Source organism: Ammodytes marinus (genome assembly GCF_949987685.1).
Source record: "Ammodytes marinus genome assembly, chromosome: 15".
Taxonomy (NCBI): Eukaryota; Metazoa; Chordata; class Actinopteri; order Uranoscopiformes; family Ammodytidae; genus Ammodytes; species Ammodytes marinus.
In genome coordinates this window covers 17,311,845-17,337,435 of record NC_137219.1, presented here as the reverse complement: position 1 = coordinate 17,337,435, position 25,591 = coordinate 17,311,845, and the positions used below count along the sequence as shown (strand labels likewise).

The 25,591-nt window shown below is 41.1% G+C and overlaps 1 protein-coding gene across 3 annotated transcripts in view; it reads left to right on the top strand.

The window, feature by feature from the left end:
* zdhhc14 (zDHHC palmitoyltransferase 14) overlaps positions 1-22,942 on the top strand; it is a 46,109-nt gene extending 23,167 nt beyond the window's left edge. For 2 of the 3 annotated variants that reach the window (XM_080042679.1, XM_080042678.1), the window contains exons 4-10: positions 6,134-6,286; positions 11,458-11,595; positions 12,494-12,542; positions 14,230-14,332; positions 14,914-15,023; positions 17,029-17,134; positions 21,774-22,942. In XM_080042679.1, the coding sequence (XP_079898805.1) occupies positions 6,134-6,286; positions 11,458-11,595; positions 12,494-12,542; positions 14,230-14,332; positions 14,914-15,023; positions 17,029-17,134; positions 21,774-22,235 (1,121 nt within the window). In that variant the 3' untranslated portion in view covers positions 22,236-22,942. The remainder of the gene's footprint in view (positions 1-6,133; positions 6,287-11,457; positions 11,596-12,493; positions 12,543-14,229; positions 14,333-14,913; positions 15,024-17,028; positions 17,135-21,773) is intronic. The other variant, XM_080042680.1, reaches the window with a different exon arrangement.
* Positions 22,943-25,591: the final 2,649 nt, after the last annotated feature.

Sequence of the window (25,591 nt, the reverse complement as noted above, 5' to 3'; positions counted from 1 at the left end):
AAAGTCTGACGCATAGGACATTTAGCCCGAGACATTTCAGAGATGTTGAGCATTTTCATTTCGCATAGAATATAATCCAGGGATAGATCCGTAAATGAAAAGCAGTGTTTTTTCGCACACATCGACGACCCATGCTAATGCAGCTGTTTTGTTTTGTGGCCACATATCATCAAAAAATATTCTCAGCAGAAAACCTAAATTAAAAACAGGTTGGCACAGCAACCAAACCAGAAGCCCCACACACTGGTACATCTATTTAAATGACATCCAACCCGCTTTGTATTTTACAAAATCCTCAGCAGTATAGCTAGAAGTCTTGACATCTTAGGCTAAATAGAAAAGCCTGCCCCATTCAGTTCTTTAATGTGCCATGCTGCTCCTTGAGAAGACAGGAAATTCCTCTGCATCCCTCTGGTAGGCTAAATGATGATGTTATTTTTACTCAAAGCACTATTGATAATGATCCACAAACAAAAGCCTCGTCAGTGAAGCGATGTAACCTATTGTGGAACAGTTTTTTTTCTCTAGGCAATAGTGTCGGGCTCTAATGTGAGACTAAATACTCACCAGGTAAAGCTGCTTATTTAGTGGGTAAACCTGTGAATAGCCTTGATTTAGCATATCAGCTAATTGTTACTTGGACATTGTTTTGAAAAATTGGAGTGACATCAACAGAAAGCGGTGTAAAGGTTTTCCTACTTCCTAGTACGATAACTACTACTATTATTTTGGAGGCCCTCCCTGGTTTATAGGTTTAGGAACACACAAAGCAACAGTGGATGGAGATTTCTCACACATGCAAAATGAAATGAGGTGTTTGTTGGGGAGCATTGACTGTATATTAAATTGGATACAAGATGGATTGGAAAAAGCAGTTGATCAATCATACAGCACCACCAGAGCTGTCTCTGAAAGAACACTGTTTGCTTGTCACCCGGTCACTTAAAAACATACAGCCTGTTGTGGTCATTTATCAATCATTTCAAAAGGTAAAAATAAATGAATAAAAATAAAACATTGAAACCATGTCTGAATTGGAAATGCTGATGTTTTTGATTAGGTGTTGTTCTACTCTTGCACTTTGTTGTTCAATCTTGTTTATTAAATTAAAATCTAAGAGAATAATTGGAGCCATAACAAAACTGAAATGCACAGCTGATACAAACAAAGACAACTCACCATCAACTTTCCACTGTAGTTTTCAAGAATTTTCCATTGAGGTGGTGTTTAAAACCCACTTTAAACACCAGCATTAAATACTCTATACTGCTGCTATATCTGGTTATGATCGAGCTTAGACCACTGTTTTTGTATTAAGAAAGCGCTAATCAAACTTTTTTTTATACCGTTAATCCGACAACATATGTCTATTATTTGAAACGGGTCCTGGATCGTACTTTTATTGTATGATACTCACACTTTTACGTTGTTTGAAACGATTTTCTCTCTAGTAAGACGGTGTGTGCCTTTGGCGTGACCTTGAACTCGCTGCTTGACTGAACAGAATTGGCTGCTTTCTCTGTGGGTTCAGTGCTACATTTTGGCATGCAGGTTCAGTCGTCATTGTGTATGCTTTGTACACCTTTCCATCTGTGAAGGTAAAAGCCCCACTTTTCTCCCCCGCACATTAGCAGCAGGATAGCAATTAGTTTCCCTTTATACCTCACCAGGCAGCGCCTTGTACAGTTTGGCTGACATTGAACCTATATTTACCTTTGTAGATGAGGGTGTGAGTGGGGAAAGCGTTTGTGTGTGAATATATTTATTCCAGTCTACCTGAATTTATTTTCTAACTTCATGCTCTGGGACATGGCCTTTCACTCTTAAGTGATCTCCTACTAGACCCTGACAGTAAGGCTAAGCTTTAGCTGCCAGGGTGGCAGCGTACAATGGCTTTGTTAAGCAGAAAAGCTACTTTGACACCACTGCTCACTTATCTGCAGGCATCTGTGAGCAAGTGTAGTGCATGTCGATGATCTGTAATGTAATTTTCCCCCCCAAAAAATATTGAAAAAAAAATACTTTTTGGAACTCTTAAATAAATATATATACAGTGTGTATATATAAGTATTACAGAGTCTCTTATGTGACATGGGGCATTTTTAAACTCGGACATTGAGCTTTTTATCTTACTGTAAGTAATTAACAGTCAAGAGATGACAAATGCCTTTGCTATTGGTTGCAGGGGCAACGGTGCAGTCGAGTACTCTCTAAACTAGTTTAAAAATAAAGTCTCAACCTGTAAACATATTAAAACGTCATAGCTACTGTCACTGCACTATGCATTCCTGAACAATGGGACTGCTCCTCCTGTTGTAGCGGATTTGTGCTTCAAATTGCTCACACACTCCCCTCATTTGTTGTCTCCCTCAGTGAGTCTGCTGAGAGGGCAGAGGAACACAGGGAGTATGGAGGAGAGAGGAGAGCACGCTGTAGGCATCGATCACAACACAGAGACCAACTGAATAGAACACAACTCCCCGGCTCTCCTTTAGAAAATGTCAAACACCCACACAAGCCTCTCAGTCCCTATACAGTCCCCCCGTTAACACACACACACATGCTACTACTGTGATAGAATTGCTACGAGCTTACGTGTAAATGATTTCAAAATGATCTTGCTACACACAATATCTCCTACTCTCAGGATGGAGAGAGTGCTCAAAGAGGGCTGAGCAATAATTGGATCCAGGCTCTACCTTTTTTAATGGCATGAAAATCACCATCATTGCTCTTATCCTTAAGTGTTTAGCCTGTTATCCCTGCTGTCTCTTACTCCACCATGAGCTTATTCAGAGCAGTGTGCCACCGTTTTCTTTTTTGTCTAAGGATCTGTGTATGAAGTGCATGTTGAATTCCAAACAGTTGTTCATACACTCAACAAAAATATAAACGCAACACTTTTGTTTTTGCTCCCATTTTTCATGAGATGGACTTAAAGATCTAAAATTCATTCCAGATACACAATATTACAATTTCTCTCAAACATTGTTCACAAATCTGTCTAAATGTGTGATAGTGAGCACTTCTGCTTTGCTGAGATAATCCATCCCACCTCACAGGTGTGCCACATCAAGATGCTGATCTGACATCATGATTAGTGCACAGGTGTGCCTTAGACTGTCCACAATAAAAGGCCACTCTGAAATGTCCAGTTTTGTCTCACAGCAAAATGCCACAGATGTCACAAGCATTGAGGGAGCGTGCAATTGGCATGCTGACAGCAGGAATGTCAACCAGATCTGTTGCTCGTGCATTGAATGTTCATTTCTCCACCATAAGCCGTCTCCAAAGGCGTTTCAGAGAATATGGCAGTACATCCAACCGGCCTCACAACCGCAGACCACGTGTAACCACACCAGCCCAAGACCTCCACATCCAGCAGGTTCACCTCCAAGATCGTCTGAGACCAGCCACTGAGACAGCTGCTGAAACAATTGGTTTGCATAACCAAACAATGTCTGCACAAACTGTCAGAAACCGTCTCAGGGAAGCTCAACTGCATGCTCGTCGTCCTCATCGGGGTCTTGACCTGACTCCAGCTCGTCGCCGTAACAGACTTGAGTGGGCAAATGCTCACATTCGATGGCGTCTGACACGTTGGAGAGGTGTTCTCTTCACGGATGAATCTCGGTTTACATTGATCAGGGCAGATGGCAGACAGCGTGTGTGGCGTTGTGTGGGTTAGCGCTTTGCTGATGTCAATGTTGTGGATCGAGTGGCCCATGGTGGTGGTGGGGTTATGGTATGGGCAGGCATCTGTTATGGACGAAGAACACAGGTGCATTTTATTGATGGCATTTTGAATGCACAGAGATACCGTGACGAGATCCTGAGGCCCATTGTTGTGCCATACATCCATGAACATCACCTCACGTTTCAGCAAGATAATGCACGGCCCCATGTTGCAAGGATCTGTACACAATTCTTGGAAGCTGAAAATGTCCCAGTTCTTGCATGGCCAGCATACTCACCGGACATGTCACCCATTGAGCATGTTTGGGATGTGCTTGACCGGCGTATACGACAGCGTGCACCACTTCCCACTAATATCCAGCAACTTCGCACAGCCATTGAAGAGGAGTGGACCAACATTCCACAGGCCACAATTGACAATCTGATAAACTCTATGCGAAGAAGATGTGTTGCACTGCATGAGGCAAATGGTGGTCACACCAGATACTGACTGGTTCTGAGTCCCCAGACCCCCAATAAAGCAAAAAAATGCACATTTCAGAGTGGCCTTTTATTGTGGACAGTCTAAGGCACACCTGTGCACTAATCATGATGTCAGATCAGCATCTTGATGTGGCACACCTGTGAGGTGGGATGGATTATCTCAGCAAAGCAGAAGTGCTCACTATCACACTTTTAGTCAGATTTGTGAACAATGTTTGAGAGAAATGGTAATATTGTGTATCTGGAATGAATTTTAGATCTTTAAGTCCATCTCATGAAAAATGGGAGCAAAAACAAAAGTGTTGCGTTTATATTTTTGTTGAGTGTATTAACTGAACTAGGTTACAATGTAAGTAGGGCTGGCCCGAATGCCATTTTTCAGGCTTCGAGTATTCGTTGGTTTTTCCGAGCGAATATTCGGATATTCGTTCCAGAAAAACACACCATCAAACCAACATTAATAATGCATGCCATGTACTCACTGAAACCGAGTGTGTGAGCCGAGACAGCAAGCTGCGTAGTTTGTTGATGCTTTAATAACTTTCGAACGGTAGTAAAGTCGGAGTTCCTTACTTTTTCCCTGTGGAGGCAAACAGCTGTTTTTCCGTTCCAAATCAGCTGTCCTCTGCACCATCGTAACCGTACAGGAGCTTATCAATTCATCCAGGAAGGTGCATCTTTTCGGCGATTTATAAATCCATACAAAGATCCAATATTGATCGTCTTTTGTGTCCATATTATATCCATTATTGACCGCCTATTCCCATGATGCAAGCAAGTCACGGTTGATGATGGCTGAATAGCATGGCTGAATGTAAACAAACAGCTGAGCTAAGCTAACGTTAGCATTACGTCAAGCATTACATTTCCTTCCGAAATCGCGCTAATGTTGTGGTAGCCTATAGAGTTATTAGGAACACAATCTATTCTTCCTCCATCTCCCTCTCCCTCCTGTGCTTGGTGCCGCTTTTAGTTTGCCTCACTCTGGTAACATCACGTAGCCTACTACAGCTGATATCACTGGTTGCGCTTTGAAAGGGCAACTGCCAACTAGGTCAAAGTTCAAATAATTCGATAATATATTTTAAATTAACGTCTAATTTGTATTTTACAATTGTTTTATAACTTGTATATCCAAATATTATTTGCTGACAAAATATACTGCAGTTTGAGCTACCTTTGCAAAAACAAACAAAAAAAGAAACACGAATATCCAGAATACTGAATTGAGCTCCGAATACTAATTTAACAAACGAATACTCGGATATTCGAATAATTCGGGCCAGCCCTAAATGTAAGTCACGCTCACATCTGACTTAAGGCGTTATCAACAGCAAAAGATCTGGTTGGCAAGATTGTCATCACACTGCAGCAGAATCTGTATAGCTAATGAGAAGAGCTAAACCGGTTGGGATAATTAAATATAATGAGCTGTGTGGGTTGTCATTGTTCAAGCCCTTTTTAAACTACTGATAGCCGGGTACGTGTAGCTTCATCACAGCCCAAGATGAATGCAGATCAGTCGAGTTTTTTCATTTCCCAATAGTTGAAATTAATCAATGTCAAGAAGAATTAAACCAGACAACCTCAGCACATTGCTCCCATACAGTGAAATCGAGTTGATACTACTGGTTCATCTTACAAAAAAAAAAGAAAAGTGCTGTCTACACCTAGTTATTAGTGTCTCTTAAGTGGATGATTGTTACACGTCCATTGTGTTAAAGAAATAATGATTCAAGTATGAAGTTATTAAAGTCATATGGAAAGAGATTATTGCCTAAAATCACTGTATGTACGGTGAGATTATTCCGACCAGTAGGTATGTTCAACATGGAGTTATTCCTATTGTAGCTTGTAGTCAAACTCTTGAGAGGACACTGCAGTGGTACAGTGTTGATGTTTTGACTAGTTTGACTCTTTATCTTATCTCTCTCTCTCTCTTGATTTTCCCAAGACGTGGCTAACGGCAGTACCGGCTACAGGCCTCCTCCCAGGACTAAGGAAGTGGTGATCAATGGCCAGACAGTCAAGCTGAAGTACTGCTTCACCTGCAAGATCTTCAGACCACCACGTGCCTCCCACTGCAGCCTCTGTGACAACTGTGTGGGTGAGTGAAAATGACATTCTCCGGATGCAAATTTTTTCTGCCTGGCTGATATTTTCCTTTTAGCAGTAGGTGGATATTGGTTGATGAACACAGTCCAGGTCAAACCCTCCTCAGCCCAGTTTGTGGTTTATTTAACTTTCACCCATTTATTATGTATGTGTCTTAATAGAGGCTCGATATATCAGATGAACAGGGTAGGCTGCTGCCTCGCCTAAGCTATTCGAGAAAGTCACATTTGTTATGTCGATTTTTGTTTTATAACAACATTGGTTGAAAAAAAACTTGCATATCTTCCTCTCCATCCCCCTCTGTTACCCACTCATATAAACACACAATCACAATTCAGTTGGACATATCATGTTTACCAAAAACTGCATCTGTGAGAATACAAGCCAAGCTAAATATCTACAGGGAATATACAGCACATATGCTTCAAGGAGTTGGCATCCACAAAGAGGAGAGGCACAGAATAGTGATGAGAACAACGTAAAGTAAAACGGCAGCATAACAGTCGACTTTAGCTGCTCTTTAAAACCAAAATCATTCATCTCTGGAGACGAAGTGAAGGGCACAGCTAGGACATGACTAAAAGACAGAGATTCAGAGACTTGTGTGTCTTTTTTAATAGCTCTCATCAGAGGGTTTTGTGCTGCTCACTCGCTCAGACACAACTCCTTCATCTTTGAATGTGTGTTTCCATGTCAGAAGTGGGACTGACTGAAAACCCTGAGAGACAAAGATGAGGAAGTAGTAAACACAGGGGGAAAAAAGAGAAGGTGGGTGGTAATCACATGCGGCAGATGCACGTGGGCAGGAGGGAAGGAAGGAAGACAGACTGGCAGCTAGGCCGAAAAGATGGGTGTGCAGTCATTTTCACAAACTGAGCCTTGTATGTCGATACACAACGGTGTTTTTTTTGTTTTTTTTTTGCACATTTTAAGAGAAGCGCGGCTCACTTTTGATTAACATTTTTTTACATAAACCCCTTTTTTAAATATCCAGCTCATGAAACACAATAAGTGACAGATTTAATCCAATGTGTTCACAGGAGACGCTTTTAAGGCTTTTTTTCCGGAACCAAACGTGGACTCAGACCAGTGTGATCCTATAAATCCAAATCCTTGAGTATATTGGATTTGGTACGAGGTTTAGATCATAGTTGTTGAGCCACATATGGGAGGCATATGAATAATGAGAATAAGACACATAGTTCGACAGTCCATATACTGCAGGTGGGTCGGAGTGAAGAGTGTCATTTGCTCCTGTCTGCCCTCTAAGCTTCAGGTCTCCCCACCCAACATGGATCCGTATCCCCAAAGTAAAAATGTGGACTCCAGTCATGTCCAGGGTTCATTATGAAGCTTCATAGACTGTATGAATAACAGTGCAGAGAATATTGCATCATATGCAGGAGAAAAGTACCGGCGAATATAATGAGATTGTTTGAAGTCTGTAATGATCAGTATTGACTGGTCATGAAACTGGAACCGTTTTTTTTTTCTTTTTCACATCCTCAGTGAAAAGTGCTGTGTGAGTGTGTGTGTGTGTGTGTGTGTGTGCGCGCGCTACCCTGGTCTCTCCACTTCTCTGTCTCTCATTCTCTGCCCTCTGTGCTGTAAGCGCCGGGGGGCTAACAAGCTCTTGAATAAGTTATCAGCCAGAATGGATAGAGCCTCCCTGGTGTGTGTGGAGGATGGGAATATGGTAGTCACTTCTTTTTAAGAGGGTTATATCGCTCCGTGAGTGATAGAAGAAGCTCATAAATCCCCTTTTTTTCCCTCTTCGCAGTATTTGCTGTACAGATTTCTAAGATGGACTCACTGTTTGTATTTGAATCCCAGTTGTAATATTCATAAATATTAGTAGCTTGTTTATGTGGGCAAAGGGTTGGGATTGTGTGATTTGATTTTAGGTCTAGTTTGCTGATGTGCCTAATTAAAGGACATTAGATTAGATTAGATTAGATTAGATTAGATTAGATGAAGCTTCAATAACCATCTTGGGGTGATCGCGTTATGTAAGCAATTGTAAACAATAAAACACATCAAAAGAATATTGGCACATAATTTAGAATATATAAGAAGATTAGGAAACTGTCTGAGTCGCTGTTTAAGATTTTGGTTTTATTTTAAAACTATCATCGGAAGGCTGATGCCATTTAGCAATTGGCTGCGTCCTCTACCACACCCTCTACGTCGGGGGTCACTAACAGGCGGACCGCGGTCCGGGTCCGGACCCAGACGCCGTCCTATACGGACCCGGACCTGTAGTCAATCAATTATTTAAGTATTTAAAATTTTGACGGGGCGCTTCTATTTTGACCGGCGCAGCTTTTCTAGACTTTACGGTACTGGTTTAGCGAATCAGGAAATGCTTTCGAGTTAAGCCATCCCGCCTCCTGCTACTCAGGCAGCCAATCGAATCTGTGCATTCCCGGCTCAGGCTGGCTCACAGACAAATTAGAGAGAGAAAGACAGCGGGAGGAGAGTGAGAGACAGCTTTCTCTGCACGCTCGCTCACCGGCTCCGTGTGTCGCGAGCGAGTTAACGAGCGATCAACAGCTGAGTTTTTTCCTATTATTTACTATCTATGGTTTTTTCCCCTTTTGTAAGACTGGTGAAAACCGATCAAGGTGCAATCATGTGGACTCTCTATTACCCTGATGTAGACCTATGTGTGAATGACACAGACATAAGATTGACATAATCACCAATCGCCAGCAGCACTGCATCACTGCCCACAACAGCAACAGGAAAAACATTATTTTAAAAAAAAATTTGTATGTAGTTTCAATTATCTACATTTTAAGTTTTACATATTCTTAGTAATGGCAGAATTTATAAATACAGGTTAATTTTTTAGCAAGATATTTGGCAGTAGCCCCCACTAACATTAGCGAAAGCTAGTGGTCATCCGTCCCTCAGTCCAGTTATCTGGCTGCTAGCAAGTTATGTTGTTTTGTTAATTTTTCTATTCATCTTAACTATATTAAATGTTGACCTTTTCTTTTATTATTTTCCCCAGAATGCACCAGAATGCTCCGATTACATTCTAAAAACACAAAAAAAAATTACTGGGGGGGGAAACCCCCAGACCCCCCTACAGGGGTTTAGTTTCTGACATGTCACTTTTTCAGAGCTTTTCAAAATTGCAAAATAAAAATCCAGTATTAGACAAAGTGGGAGATTACTATGTTAAACAAACATAGTAGGTATAGTGAAGTTTAGAAATTATACATTGAAAATATTTCTCAAAATTATTTAATTTTTCAAAAATGAATTATATATTTTATCTTTATTTTAAGATTATTATTATATTTATTTTCACCATTTTATTTTTAAATGCAGCCCTTCTCTATGAAGAGATTAGTTTCAGTTGAGTCACTTAAATACATATATCTTCAGTATTATATATCTATAATTATTTAAAAGTGAGAATAAATATTGTTGAAATGTTTTTGAATTGTTCTTTCTATTTTGGTCTGACAGTCAGTTGTTAATTACATGCAGACGTTGATACAACTACTAGGCTACTTCACTATATATCACACTGAATCATAACGCAAGTTAGACATTATGATGTTCCGGACCTTTGCTTGAGGACATTTTCTCTAACTGGACCTATTTGAATTTTAGTTGAATACCCCTGCTCTACGTCCTCCTGATCATGAGGTTGAACGTAAATAGGTGGAGTGAGCAATTCTGAAGAATGCTTTTTGTCCAAATCACTTTTTTGTCAATCGGTGAATGTCTCCTCACGTCCTCTACCTGTCGTACTGTGTGCGCGCTGAAAATAAATCTGGTGTTACAGCCTATAGGCCCTATAAACTGGTATGTCGACAAGGGGTATGTCAACAAAGGGTTCACTGTAGCTAGCAACATGGCTGTTTACAGAGCCTTGGCTGTGAACTAACAGTGGATTTTTTTCCCCACATGCACATAGTATGGACAGGTAGCAGATCATGAGGAGATATTCACTGTTTTTTTTAAAGTAATTTTTACAACAAGCATTCTCCAGAATTGCTGACCTTTTTTAATCTGAAACTTTAGAACAGCAAACATGCTTGTGTCATTGTTAACTATTAGAGGGATGGAATTCATTTCATGAGTGAAACTCCTGGCTCAGTCTTCTCACATCCTCACAAAACCGCCATGTATGAACACATACAGAGGAACATCAAAAGTGTAATTTCTCTCCTAGCATTGTTGTTCATTCCATCTTAGATACCACTGTGGCAGGCTGTGATAACCAGATTGGACCAGTAGTAGCTGTCCCCTTTCATCTTGTCTGACTAGAGGCTGCGTTTCACAGACGCACTTCAACCAGACATTGATTAATGAAGACACAAGCAGGTCATTTTACCTCAAGAAGCAAATAATGGCTCTGACTTAATTGGTAAAGTTGCTTCTATCGTGCACAGCTAGTAGTCCTCCATACGCAGACATGGACTGTGGGGTTGGGGCTTTTTAAGTAACCATCCTAAGAAGAAGTTAGAGGAAACTCTTGGAGAAGTCAGTTAAAAGATAGGCATTCTGGATTTGTTTGTTTGACGCATGCATTTCTGAATTCCAAACATTTTACTCACTTTCTCAATACAGATATTCAGATGAAAGAGGCAGTGACAGTAACACTATGTTCAGTTCACAGACAGTCTTTATTAGCCTGTTCATATAAATAGCCAGTTTGCAGCATGTGAAGAATTTTCATGTTATTATGTCAAGACCCAGAGGGACACTCCCCCCCCCACCCCATTTCCCACAGCTTCTGACCGGTTGTGTTTGTTTACATGCACTAAAGTAACCTGGACATTTTTCTAATACTTGGTTTCACCAATTGGGCATCAGGAAAACCTTAGACGACCTGATTGCTAAGCGATGCGTACATAACACAGTTTACCGTGGGATTTTTACAATTTCACTGTAGGACAAATGGACTCCTTGTATCCAAACTGAACTTTTTTTCTCTCTCTCTCTCTCTCTCTCTCTCTCTCTCTCTCTCTCTCTCTCTCTCTCTCTCTCACTCTCTCCCCCTCTCTCTCTCTCTCTCTCTCTCTCTCTCTCACTCTCTCCCCCTCTCTCTCTCTCTCTCTCTCTCTCTCTCTCACTCTCTCCCCCTCTCTCTCTCTCTCTCTCTCTCTCTCTCTCTCTCTCTCTCTCTCTCTCCACATGCAGAGCGTTTTGACCACCACTGTCCCTGGGTGGGGAACTGCGTGGGAAGGAGGAACTACCGTTTCTTCTACATGTTCATCCTCTCACTCTCCTTCCTCACCATCTTCATCTTCTCCTTCGTCATCACACACATCATTATACGTAAGTAGCTGGAGGGGAAAGAAGAAAAAAAGGACATATGCTCGGACATGGGACAGACAGACACACACACACACTCTCTCTCTCTCTCTCTCCCCCCCTGGCTGAGCTAGTAGTGTGCTTCGAACCAGCAGGTTGAAAGTGGCCGTTGTGAGAAGCTGCAGCAATCTGGCTTGTTTCCTTATTTCCAGCTGGGAGACGGCAGTCAACTTGTGTGTGTGTGTGTGTAAATGATCGACCAATGTTACAATACACTGAGAAAGAAATATGGGCCAAGAATATCTGCTAGAATATGGGAGTGCTGATTTACTCTTTTCCCCCCTTTTTTAATGGCAACCAACCATGCTGTTCTGATTCTAAATGTCAGGCAAAAAGGCATCACAGCAAAAAGGCATTCATTTCCTCTTTAAAACAATTATAATTGTTTAATATATTATGGAAACTATAATTCGAAACAAACGTATCTTTGCACTAAAGCCATCTGTTTATTTTTGCAGATATGCCATTAAAAGGCAACAAAATTGATCAGTGTAGCTTATTGAAGCCACAGAGCAGTCTCCAACAGCCACATATAGCCAGCCCAACACTTCATTTCCCTTCTTTCTTCTGGTTCCGTCCTCTTGCTCTTCACACTAGGAAGTCAAATTGGACTGCCAATTTAATTGGGCACACTCTGCCTCGCTCACTTCGTCATGTTGACACTTTAGACCTTAACCAAGAAAAAGGTCTGCAACAAGTAATGGCTCCAGAGTGTCTAGTTCGCAGTATCTGATAGAAGTTCCCCCAATCAACAGCTGTTGTTTAATGCTGATATGCACCACTTTGTCAGATAGTAGTGTGTATACAATGGTGGACCCAGTTATATAGCTCTCTAATGGAAACTCTGTCTTTCTGTTTACAGGCTCCCATCGAAGCGGGTTCCTCAACGCACTTAAAGATAGTCCTGCCAGATATCCTTTCACTGAAATCAGACTGTGCGTTTAACTGTGATTGTCTACATTGTGTTCTCTCTTGATGCTGTCTCTCCATGTTTTAATCTGTATACTTATCTATCCATAGTTTGTTGATCGCCAGCTCCCCTTAGATTCAATTGTATTATTACTTGACCTATATTAACTTGGCCAGCTTGGACCCAGGCAGGTCATTCTGTAGGGCAGAATGGATCTGTCTCTGTCGATTTGAATCAGTCGGACTTTGATTTCATCTGGCTCTTAACTTACCCCAGAACCCTGTCTCCAGAGATGTCGTGTGAGTGAGATTTGATATGAGAGTGGGTGTGTCTGTCCGTGTGATGATGGGTGGGTGTGTGTGTGTCAAGACGTCCTAAGCTACAGCTGTTACAAGTACCCTTTAAATCAGCTTATTGTCCCAACACAACATCAGGGATAATCATGTGGACCGTGGTAAATCCAAAGCAAGTCCCAATGTTTTACTTTGACATGTCAGTAAAAGGTTGGTTTCACACCACTTGACCGTAGCTTCTATCTGTAGATCAAGGCAGTAAAGGTTGGAGTCAGTCACATAATGTACTGAAATTGTATTTGAGACCTGTTGACTATTTTATATAACCCTTTATTAGATTTTTTTGGGGGGGACATTTTTATGCTTTTATTAGACAGTTTGGAGAGACAGAGGTGAAATGGGGCAGAGAGGGGAATGACATGCAGACAATGACCATGGGCAAAATTTGAACCTGTGGTCTGCTGCTTCTGATGAATAAGCCTATATGGGCGGGCGCTCTAACCACTACACCACTCACCTGACCTGTTGACTATTTATGATAGTTGCCTTAAGTATATTTTGGTTCAGGATAAGATAACAAGTCTAAAAAACTAGCCTTGCTTACCGACTTGAAAATAACTGATCAGAAAGCAAATTTCTTAAATTAAAAATGTATCAAGTTCAAGGGATGCCAAACGCTATTTTTTAGCCACGAATCAAGTTCAGGGCATAATGCTATAACAATGTTTCTCTCTCTCTTTCACTCTCTGCACTTTGCCGAGTGAGATAACTGTTTCTCTGGCAGAGAAAATGTGCCAAGCCAAGCTGATAACGGCCTGTGTCCTACAGGACTTTAATAAAGGGGAATTGCAGTCGATAGTATCGCCGCGGTCCTTTGTGCTTTGTGAATGATGACATGCTTTGTCCTTGCTAAGGAGGAAGAGATTGGGAAGAGAGAAAAATAAGAGTGAGGTTAAGAGAGAGAAAATTGGAGTGTGATAGTTAGTTTTCTTTTTTTTTTACACAGCACAGTTTAACAGAGTGACTCATAGTCTTTGAGTATGTATTATTATACTGACCTACCAAGCAATTTATATTTTTCAATGTGCCCACTGGGAGTCATACTAATAAACAGTGCATCTGTAGTATCTGTGTATTTATAGGTCTTACTTTATGAATTCTTTCAGAGAATGATGATCATCTTGGGCAGTGACTGGGTTTTTGTTCTCTTATGTAGAGCAGAGAAAATCAGCATTGTTCTGCAGTCCCGGCCAAATGAACTAGTGACTTGGAAGTGGGGAACTATTGGCAAGTGGAGGATAGCCCAGAGGCTGTAGGTCAATATGCTAGCTGTTAGATCTTGTGCTATTTCTTGTCAATGTGTGTTGCAGTTATTCCTTGACTTGATTGTGTCACTGTGCTGGAGGTGGTGGTGTGTTTCTTCTCTGTCTGGTCCATAGTGGGCCTCTCAGGCTTCCATACCTACTTAATCAGCTCAAACCAGACCACCAATGAAGATGTGAGTATCTGTATACCATATATACTGTCCCTTTAAAATGCAAAATCACAAGAAAGGCCCTATGTAGTATACAAGAAGTAAGGCTTTAAGTCATGGAAGCTTTCTTTCTACTCACATTATATTTGTGGACTTGTTCATGGTTATCAATTGAAATTTGTGTGACATTGACAGTTAAGTGTGAGTTACTTTTCAGTGCAGGTTAGAAGTAGCTATTTGTTACTCACAGTTGGTAGGGGTTGTGTTTTTTAAAGCCACAGTTAAAACATTTTTTAAATAGCTTTTAACAGAAATTATGTCAAAAAAATTATGTTTTTCAAAATTGACAAAAAAAATTGGATTAACTAATTATTAAAAGAGAATTTTTCAAAACATACAATGTATATATATTTTTTTTGTTTCACAAGTTGTCACAATGCTTTTAATTCAGGTATTTATTTTTTTGTAACATCTTGTTTTTATATCATCAATGACGGTTATATTCTAAAACCTTTTTACAATGTATTTTCTTCATATGAGACTTGAGATATTATATTAATTATACCTATCATTTTGAAACTGTGATGTTGTGTGGTCTCCTCCAGATTAAAGGGTCGTGGTCTTCTAAAAGAGGGAAAGACAACTATAACCCCTACAGCCATGGCAATATATTCACCAACTGCTGTGCAGCGCTGTGTGGACCCCTGCCACCGAGGTATGACATGTGTCAATGCACATGACTGTTTCTATGAGGTCATTTATAAATTCCAATCATGGCTATCGTTCACTGCCATGAGAAAATCCATCCAGTCATTTTTTTTAATTCAGTGCAATAGGTCACAGAAACCCCCTTGTTTTAATTTTTCAATTTGTCCAATGGCAAAAAAATAACCCTGTTAGTCAAAACTCCCTTTGATGTGAGCAGCTTCTTTGAAATAAGCCTGCCTGCAGCCTTTTTCTCTTTACATAGCTACTAAGATACTGCAAGAGTCGAAACGATTTCAAGCCTATTTTAACCAAATCCAAGATCAAAGTTGGCTATGTATATTAGATTTCACACTTTTGCTGTTTGCATGAGTGGAAACGAAATAAAGGCCAAAGCTCCATTCTGGTGTCCATGTGACTTTAAATGTCAGAACACAAATCCCTCCCAGCCTGTCTCTCATACACGGCTCTTTCTTTTCTTTCATCATGGTCAGAAACGTGTTCACGCTAACCCACTGGACTGAGATACCTGCTATCTGCTTTTATCTTTACTGGGCAGCCAGTCGTAGTTAAAGATACAACACTCTCAGTGACGCTGTCAAGACGTCACAAACTTCTCTTAGCCTTTGGAACTTGCAGCCTTTGACTTTGTCTTTTGATATGCACTAATTCAACTGGGAATTACAAATGGAAAGTTAAATAAACACAAAGACTCTTGTTTAGCACATGCATGCAGTGTTGTCTAAGTTTCTATATGCATCTATACAGACATGCAGTCTCATGAAGTCTAAGAAGAGCACCGATGGAAGACTTAAACAATATTCACTCAGTGTATCTGGCTTTACTGTACTGTGGCCAACACAAGCTATAAGTCACTATAAATGATTGCAGTGGGTGGCAAAGGAGAGTCGTCAGTGTACAGGTGGTGGCCATCTGGTTCTCTGTGTGTGTGTGCGCGTGTGTGTGCGCGTGTGTGTGTGTGTGTGTGGGGGGGGGGCCTTAGGCATTGCACAGCTGGGTCCGCCAGTAAGAAAAGGAAAGTTTCACCTTAGCCTCTGACAATGCAGGCACCGCTGAGACTTGCACACAAAAACACACACAGACAAAGGCGTGCTCCCTTGTGGAGATCCTGACTCACATTTTCTGATGCATCAGCCTACATACTCTTCTGTCGTTTTTCCTCCCTACTTTCCTCTACTGCATTTGCAGACTTTCCGGTATTCATTACCAGGCAGCGACAAAAAACCGCTGCTGTAGGTGGTAGCAAAACATTCCCACCTGAATCCAGCTCCGTCCCAATGGAATAAACTGTCAACACACAAACTCTGTTAAATAGTTACCCTGCTTACGTTATGTAACACCTCAGCTGTGTGTCTGGTAGATAGTGTCCCAGGTCAAATCAACCTTTATCTTAAAGCCGTTATCGCATACATCTGGCCCATGACCACACACACGTGCATATTCATACCAAGAGTTCGGCAGCTTGTTGTGTAACCCAGCTGTGTCTGGAGTTCTGCGGCATTAACGACGGGACAAAAACAATGATTCACTCCAGTGCTCCACTGCAGGACCTCGGTGATTTATTACACGTGGTGATTTTATGTGTTTGGTTGGCTGGATGGATGTGTGAGTGAGTGAGTGGAATATTTAAATGTAAAGGCACAAATGGTGAGGCTTGTACACAATGATACAGCACGCATCTACCTCCACACTATGGTCACTATTGTCTGGTATCATTGACACACAAGGTCATGTGTCCTCTGCTAATCCTTTCCTCCTAGCATTGACTCAACCAGGCTGTAGATACAGTATGAGCCTGCTGTTGCAAAGTGTGTTGACCATCTTATTTGTACATCTGTACAGTACAATAAGGCTTTAAGTGCTTCAAAAAAATCTATTTGACACTCTGCACTATTAAAGCTGTTCCTGGCTTATCCCATTGACTATGTAATGATTGTAAATGAATGAGCTTAAACAATCACCTTTTCTTCCTCCTTTTCTTTCTCTCTGACCAGTCTCATCGACAGACGGGGCTTTATCCAATCAGACGCGCCGCAGCTGGCACCACCAAGCAATGGCATCTCTATGTATGGCTCCACCACGTCTCAGCAGAGCCACATGGTGAGACACTCATCTGACGCTTGGTCCTCCCTTGCTGCTCCTCCTTTTGCTTTGAAATCCCTGGCTGCAATATTTGACTTAAAAAAATGCAGGAAATTACTGAGTTTGGTGATGGCATGTCTGTGACAAATTCCTTGTTTCCTGCTCTGGACTCTGCCACTAACAATGTAAGCTACAATATAGATACATGACTATACCAATAACTACTAGCCCATACATTCTGTTACATTCTGGGGGTTATTTAATGAAAAATACAAAGAATTATGACCTTGAATTCACATTTAACAATCCTTAGTTCCTTGGCTGCACCACTTGTTGGCCCAGAGATCTCACAAGTTGAGGCAGAACTACACACATTGTGGCTTGTATTATTTCATTTCTGATTTGTAATGGTAACCATTAGCTACTGGTTTAAAGGACTGACCTGCATAGCGTGGCCTAGTCGGAGATGGTCAAACAACGGCTGAATTAAAATTCTCTGCCTTTTTTATATCTGGGCAATATGCTGCCAAGAATCCCAAACACTGCTACTTTCCCTCCCCTCTATCCAGAACCTGGGAAAGCCCAACCCACTCGCTCTTCCTCCTCATCCCACTAGATTGAAAAGGATGGCAAGTCGAGAGCGAGTCTGGGATGTTTTCAATTTTGCACGCGCATGTTTTCAGTGAATTTAGGTCAACTGTAGCAACAGACGCTGCATGATTTAACTCGTCATCCACCTGTCGTAGGGGTTTGCTCATCAAGTCAGAACGCTGTTTTAGAAAGAGCAACATTTCCTCATCACACCGGTAATACAAGTCTTGTAGGAGGAAAACAAAGGGCCCTAATCAGTCGCAGTCGCTGAACAGGTATCCTCTGTCATGTTAAACTATCTTTTGAGGTCTTAAGAGAGAATGAGCTGGTGTTGGAATGCGGACATCGTACTGACCTCACTGACCCCTCTGGTTGCCCTGAACTGAAGCAACAAGTCTTCTGTTGTTCTGTTTGTGTGACACCTCACACATTACAGGCTAGATGTAAGGCCTATTCACACTCTAGCTACCAAACTGGTCTCTCACTGGTGCCTTCCCTCTGTCGCCACAGTCGTCTCCTTGTTCTGGTCCAAACTAAACCTTCGCCCTGACACTTCTCATTGAGACATCGAACACTGTGTGGACGACTTGGTAACAGGCTGTGAGCCATGTAGGAACATTCCCTTAACGCATTCAGAAAATAACTGTTGCCACCTGTTTTCTGTAGCGGTCATGATTGGCAGCTAGATATGTCCATTTAAGGAGTATTGTGTCATCCTCCTTGTGTAGGTTTTAGAGACTCATTCAAACCACGTTGAGTAACAGTCTCCCGTCACTTTTGTCTGTGTTCTACAGTGGTGTGTGTGTGGGTGAGTGCTATTTGGAGACAGTGTGTGAGAGGGAGATATAGGTGGCAAAGAGACAGTGGAAAAGTGCTCATACTTGTTTCATACGTTTTAACAATTTTAGTTTTGTTAATGCTGTTATTTTACCCTTTTAAATGTAAGGCCACACTGACGGACCCCATCAATAGACATGTCAAGTGAAATTAAATTAGGTGTGCATCCATACACATTTCTTAGCCTAAAGAATCAAAGAGAAAATATGCACTACATTTTTCACAGTGGTTTGTTCCCTGTATTTGCTGACCTCTGCTGGTTTAGCCTCTCATCTGGCTACAGTGATTTAAAGATGTCATTCCAGCTCACAGGCTGTAGAACTAACACATTTCAAAGCAAAAACTGCAAAGGGCAAAGGCTGCAACTTATGAAAATATGCCCAAAGAAAGCGTTACATTCTTGGTGCCGAAAGAAATGGCCTGAAGTAACGTTGGGACAATTTAAAGACAATTTCAACAAAAAGTGTATTGTGTAAGCCGGCCTGTCATAGAACAGTCACCACATCACAAGGCAACACCGCAACTAAATCTGGACATGACACTGCTCCACAGACATTTATATGACCAGTACATGGCCAAAACGTCCAGTAAAAGTAGTCATGCTCTAGCTCAAGTCTAGATACCAAACAACTGTTTCAGAGTTGTTTGACACGGTTACTCCATTATGCAAAGGACTCATGAAGACACCGTGAGATAAAAAGCACAATACCTCGCTAAAGACATGGTATCTATAAACACAGTGATTATTGAACTGAAATGATATCACAAATCCAATCCCAATATATGTGAGAAACGTCACAATCACATACAGTATTTTCCCCAAATGGCTCAGCCCTGGTCGCAGGTCATCCTTTATCAAGACCAACTGATCATTTGGTCAGCTTTCTCTATCTGATTCGCCTGAAGGCTAAAAAGAATGGAACTTTACACAAGAAGTATGACCTTTCCTCTCCCCAGATCTGTCCTTTTTGAGTAGAGGTGGTGTGAAGGCACATAGGACTAAGTAAACCCAGCACACGTTAGCATCTTTAAGTCTCTTTATCTACCGCTTCGTTGGAAAATGAAAGCCTGGTTTGTTTTTGCGGTGCTTTTGTCTGCGACAGCCCAGTATGTAGAAGCCTTGTAAGCGGTTGCCTTGGTAACAGTGTGTGATATGTCTCACTTCAATGAAACCTCCATTTGGAAGTTGAATTTATTTGCAGCCATATTGTTATAGATACATTTATACGTTTAAGAGATATTTGCCTCCAATGCGATGAACGTGAAAGGAATGTTTTTTTATTATATTTTCCAATATACAATTGCTTTCAATATATATATATATATATATATATCTAAATACCAATATGTTAGTGGGAAAATATATTTTGTTATTTGGGTATTCTTTGACATCACAACACACTATTTGCATTTGGCCATGTGAATATTTCTATTTTAGGTCTTTCATACTTCCTGTGCCTCTTCCACTCTGACTGTCTTTTTCCTTTGTGAGCTGTGAGCTATTTTTATACGATACACACTTCAGAGCGCAACTTGATCAACCACCATTTCCTTGTTGGTAACTGCACAGTGAGTGATGAGGAAACTGGCAACCGACTGCCTTGCTTTCAGATGCACCATCCGCACTCACTTCGGTCGGCTGCATGAATGATTGTGATGTTACTATCACTGAAAAGGCCCAACTTAGTTTCTTTGTTAGTTGGCAAGAGATCAACATTTAAACCTTGGTTACTTAGGTGATTATGTATGAAGTAATGGAGGTATTTTTGGTGAGATAAAGAAAAAACTCTCTTATCCCTGTTGTGTCATTGCTGGCCAAGCGAAACGTGTTCAGTGCTGCTTCAGTTGCTATCTGCTATCCAAGGTAAGTCTATCAGCGGCCTATGTACAAATGGTTCTTAGAAGATCCTGCTTGTGTCTTTTCTGCTGCGGGGGATTGAGGGTGCTGAGTCAGTCTAGCTCTGACTGTTTATAAAACAATATGTGGGCCTGAAAGAAGAAAGAAAAGGACAGAGGGCCATCTTTCTTTCCTTTCTCCCTTTTATCTCATATCCAACAACACACCGCTGATGATGTAGCTCCGTGCTAAAGTGGCTATGAGAGAGGCTTCTGTGTCATTTCAGTCCAGTAACCTTAGCTTGAATTAGTCTTCTCAATAGCCTGGAATAGAGGCCAAGCTCGTAAAAGGTGATAAGTGCAGAGCAGTTAATACGTGCAGCTGATAAGAGAAGACTGATAACACTTTACGATCACTTCTCCTCTACTGTCACACGCAGCAGCTCAACGTGTGTTTAAGTGGCATCTGTGATCTGCTCATTTTAGGTCAGTCACATTGTCATGGAAAGGTGACATGTCCGCCGGGGCAAACTGTTTTAGATCAGATCATATTTATAAGGCTTATTAACTTAGATATTTCAGCTGGTCTTTATTTAGGCTTGGAGAAAGAAAGAAAAAATCGATTCACAATTTGCAAATTTTGATTTTAATAAAAAACATTAAAATAAACATAAAATGAAGATAGACATGGATTTTAATTTGCTTTCATGCCATAATTTGCCACAACGCCTCTTAGCACCCAGTGGACCGGAGTAGATCCTGAAATCCTCCTTTTTAACTGAATCCAGAAATCAATTCTTAATCAGGAATCGATTTTGAATCGAACCGTGACCCCCAAAGAATCCAAATCGAATCGTGGGATTCCAAAAGATTCACAGCCCTATCTTTAATACACACGCTTGCTCTGTGGTGAGATAGGGCTCACAGGGTTACGGCTAATCTCCCTGCAGCTAATGTATGGTATTGATGACTCGCCCGTGTCCCCAACCTAGTTAACTCTGCTCCAGTTTTAGCCGTTTGATTTCCACTCTGAGGCAAAGTAGCACAGATCAATAGGCCATGAAGCTGTGACTTAACAGCCCTGGGTTTTCAACATTTGTCTAAAGTGTTTCATTGAGGCAGATAAACAAGCACGTGCAGTTTTTTTTGTGTGGCTATGCGTTCTAACAAGGGTACTAACATTTTCTTATCTGTCTTTTTTTCTCTCCCGTATCCAATCACCTCTTCTCCTGTTCTGTTTTCCTTGATTCCCGCATGTTTCTTCCTCTCTACTCCACCTACATTTCCAAACACTCTTTTTCTCTATTTCCATCCTTCACCTCCACTACCACATCTATCACCTTCTCTCCCATATTCTTCTCTTTTCTCCTGCTATTCCGCCGCATTCTCTCAGTGTGACCAAGACCAGTGCATTCAGAGCACCAAATTCGTTTTGCAGGCCGCTGCCACGCCTCTCCTCCAGCAGCAGCAGAGCAGCGAGCCGGTCATCCTGACGACCTCACCCGAGAACGGAGGCTCTCTACAGGGCCGACTGGGCGTCCCGTGCACCTCTCTCCCCCTGGGCCAGCCCACCCCTCCCACGTCCACCCCCAGCCTCAGCTGCCACGAAGCCGCCGACATGTTGCCCATCCACGGACACAGCCACTCGCACTGCCACGGCCACCCCCTCCAGGAGCAGCTGGCCCACCATCACTTCCTCACCCCAGAGGAAGTGCCCTCGCCGCCGGGTATGCTTCCGTGCGGCAGCCCCCTGGGTCACAGCCACACTGTGCAGGCGGGCTTCTACAACCCAGCCAGCCAGGACTCACTGCACGAGGACTCGGTCAGAGGATTGGTAAAGCTCAGCTCCGTCTGACAATGGGATTATATGTACCACATCCTCAAAAAACTTGCATCCAACCCGTGCAACTCTCCTGTGCCACTTTTTGTACCAGCGCACTCTCACCCTGAATTTCTTTTTGTTTCTTCTCGCCTCAGCCAGGACTTGAGAACTGAAAAAAGGCTGTGGTTTAAATTCAGCTGCTAGAAACTGAATGGAATTTAAGTGAATCCAAGTGGAACCAGCTGTTCTCTTTCCAAACTTCTCCTGGAAGAGTAACAGTTATTTTCTGGTGTGGTGGCCTGTATGACAACTCAGACATACTCTTCCCTCTTTTTTTTTTATTATTCTCCAAGGGAAGCATATTCCATTAGCTCCTGGACAGGGGAGTTTCTTTTTCAAAGTGACGTATGTCTGTGAGCCATGTTGAGCAAAAAATTAAATAAATTCATAGTACATGGCATTTTTGGTCAGAATGAGGAATTTCTGTCAATGGATCATAGTTTCTGTTTTTGTTTTGTGTAAAACAAACTCTAGCCTATTTGCCTGTTGCTGATAGGACAGTGTCTTTTGCCTTTTTTTCTTGGACATTCTCAGCAGTGCGATGGTTGATGTCATCATGTTGCATATCATACTGCTTTTTTCTATGTTTAAAAAAATAAGAGACTGTTGTACTGTACCATGGTTATTACAAATCTTACAAAATATATTTCCTGTGGATATTAATAAAACACCAACTTTTTATCAGATATGGTTGTATTCATATTGAGCTTTTAGAAGGCATATTGTGTGTCAGTCATGTGGTGATAACTTTTAGGGCTGCAACTAACGATTATTTTGATAATCGATTAATCTATTGATTATTTTCTCGATTAATCGATTATTAATCGATTAGTGTTTTGGTCTGTAAAATGTCAGAAAATGGTAAACTGTTGATCAATTTTCCAAAGCCCATGTTGACGTCCTCAAATGTATTGTTATGTCCAAAACACACAGATATCTCAGTTTACTGTCATAATAGGATTAAAGAAACCAGAAAATAATCACATTTGAGAAGCTGAAATCAGAGAATTTTGACTTTTTTTATTAAAAAATTACTCAAAACGATTAATCGATTATCAAAGTAGTTGGCGATTATTTTAATATTCGAATAATAATCGATTCGTCGATTAATCGTTGCAGCTCTAATAACTTTTCCTTTCAGGTTCATCTTGTGACTAATGCCTGTGAAGAGTCTATTAATAACCAGCATGTCTGATGAATGTAGCTAAACATTTAGATCAATGGTTAAGACTTTCTTTAGGCAATTTAGTCTCCATTCTTCCTGACCGGAGTCTCAGAAAGGCCTCGGGTACCAACCTTTTGAAGAGAGCTGCACAGGGCTGTGGGTGATTTTAAAGAGAGAATACGTTTTATTTTATTTTATTTAACAAAATTGTTATGTATAAAAGGTATCAGAGTTCACTGATTGAAGCAATGGTCGGTGAAGGCGACTGACTTGTACAAAGTGGTCAATCAACATTTAAATCTATTCTACCACCTTGTGGTTGAGAAGTAGTACTGCTGTTGAAAGTGTAGATTTTCTTCTTAGTAAAATACATTTTACCAAACGTATGAATCGAACTCAGTCATGAAGTCAGTCATGGCTTGATGGTGTTTTGTTCTCCCAACGGAGCCTTGGAGGCAGCGCTGCCTGGAAGGCCCTTATTCTAACCCTGACCATTTGTGGATGTTTGTCGTGAAGAGTTTAGCAGAGATTGACCAAGACTGCTGTTCCTTCTCAGATACACATTTGTTTTTATTCGTCCTGACCACAACTAAACTGTTTTAGTTCATCAACCTTGTCTACAGACTCAGCAGCCAGTTGTTATGAGCCCAAAAAGACAAAAAAAAACATTGGTTGATTTGAAAAAAAAATGTATAACATGTATGCTACTTGGATCTGCACCAAACGGATATCAAAGCTGGCATTAGCATTTAGTTATGTGGGGGTGGGAAAAGTTGTTTTGCTGTTCCCCTCTGAAACAGTGCAAGCCCGACGTCTCTTCTGAACTCCTTTAAATGACTGTGCTGACCGCCATCCCAATAAGGTGACAGACCTGTTATACATAAGTACCTCATACAATCCCACTTAAAAAATGCTGAAATATCCCTTCAATATGAATATCTTAGTGTTAACAGTTTGTTGTGCTGCCCCCTTTTGGCCAGAAGTATCAAATAATGCCAGTTCCAAGCAAACCATGTATAGAAATGAAACACTTGCTACAAAATTATAACAGTTACACATTTATTTGTTATTAAATAATTTATGATACATAGGGGACATTTTTTCATACATATTTTACAACAATTATGAAGACAATGCAAAAGAAAATCCCAGACTTTTTTTTTTTCATTTAGGAGCACGATCATTGCAGCACTGAGACGGTTGATGTTCACTGATGCAGGTTTCTACTATATTCTACGCTACAGCTTGCATAAAAGATTGCAACATGTCATTTGTTAAGATTATTGAAAGATACATTTTAAAACGGACCCTGTACTGCTGTGTGCTTTCAGTTCTGCTGACAGATTTGATCAAGTGCATGGGAAGCTATCGTATTAAAGAATCCTGTGGTAGCAGGCTGAATTTAAAAAGTAAAGTATGAAACAAAGAAATGAGCCAAGGCCCTAACTAGGCACATTGTGTTAAATTCAAATTTGATGAGAAATCAAAATTGCAGCTGACTGATTTTGAAATTTTTTTTTAAGAGATGTTTCGACGCTTTTCAAATTTACTGTACAATAATTAAGTCTTTAATTGTTCTCGCTCCAAAAATGTGGAGCCACTCAGTTTCACTCGTTGTCTTGGTGTTTAAACAAAGCCGGGAGCTTGACATATAAACACAATTAATCTTTTAATTTTACAGGGTACTAATAAAGGTGTATCACAGAAGAGAATGCACTAGAGACGGTATAAAGCCCAGTTCAGACCAAAGATTCGCCTTGCAACGAGACGCAACTGCTCGCAACAAGCTGGCCTGGACGTTCTAAAACTGGACCTTGCGATTTGACATGTTGAATCTTCTGCGACTCCTTACAACGCGATTCAAAGAGCAGTTCAAACTGCTGCAATTTCTCCCCCGCGACGTTCTAAAACAGTCTCGTCGCAAGCAGTTGCAAGGTGAATCTTTGGTCTGAACTGGGCTTAAGAAATAAACCAATGCAAAACTTTGTTGCTGTAAACAGTCACGGAGGCTGACAGCTTGATGCTCCAGCACAGCTAACTCTCATGCATCAGTCATCTAGCCAGGGGCTGGGAAACATGGATCTTGAATACTCACCATCATTGAGGAGCCTGTCCCCAATTTTCGGTCACCAAAAATGCCAGACTAGCTTAAAATCAGTGACTT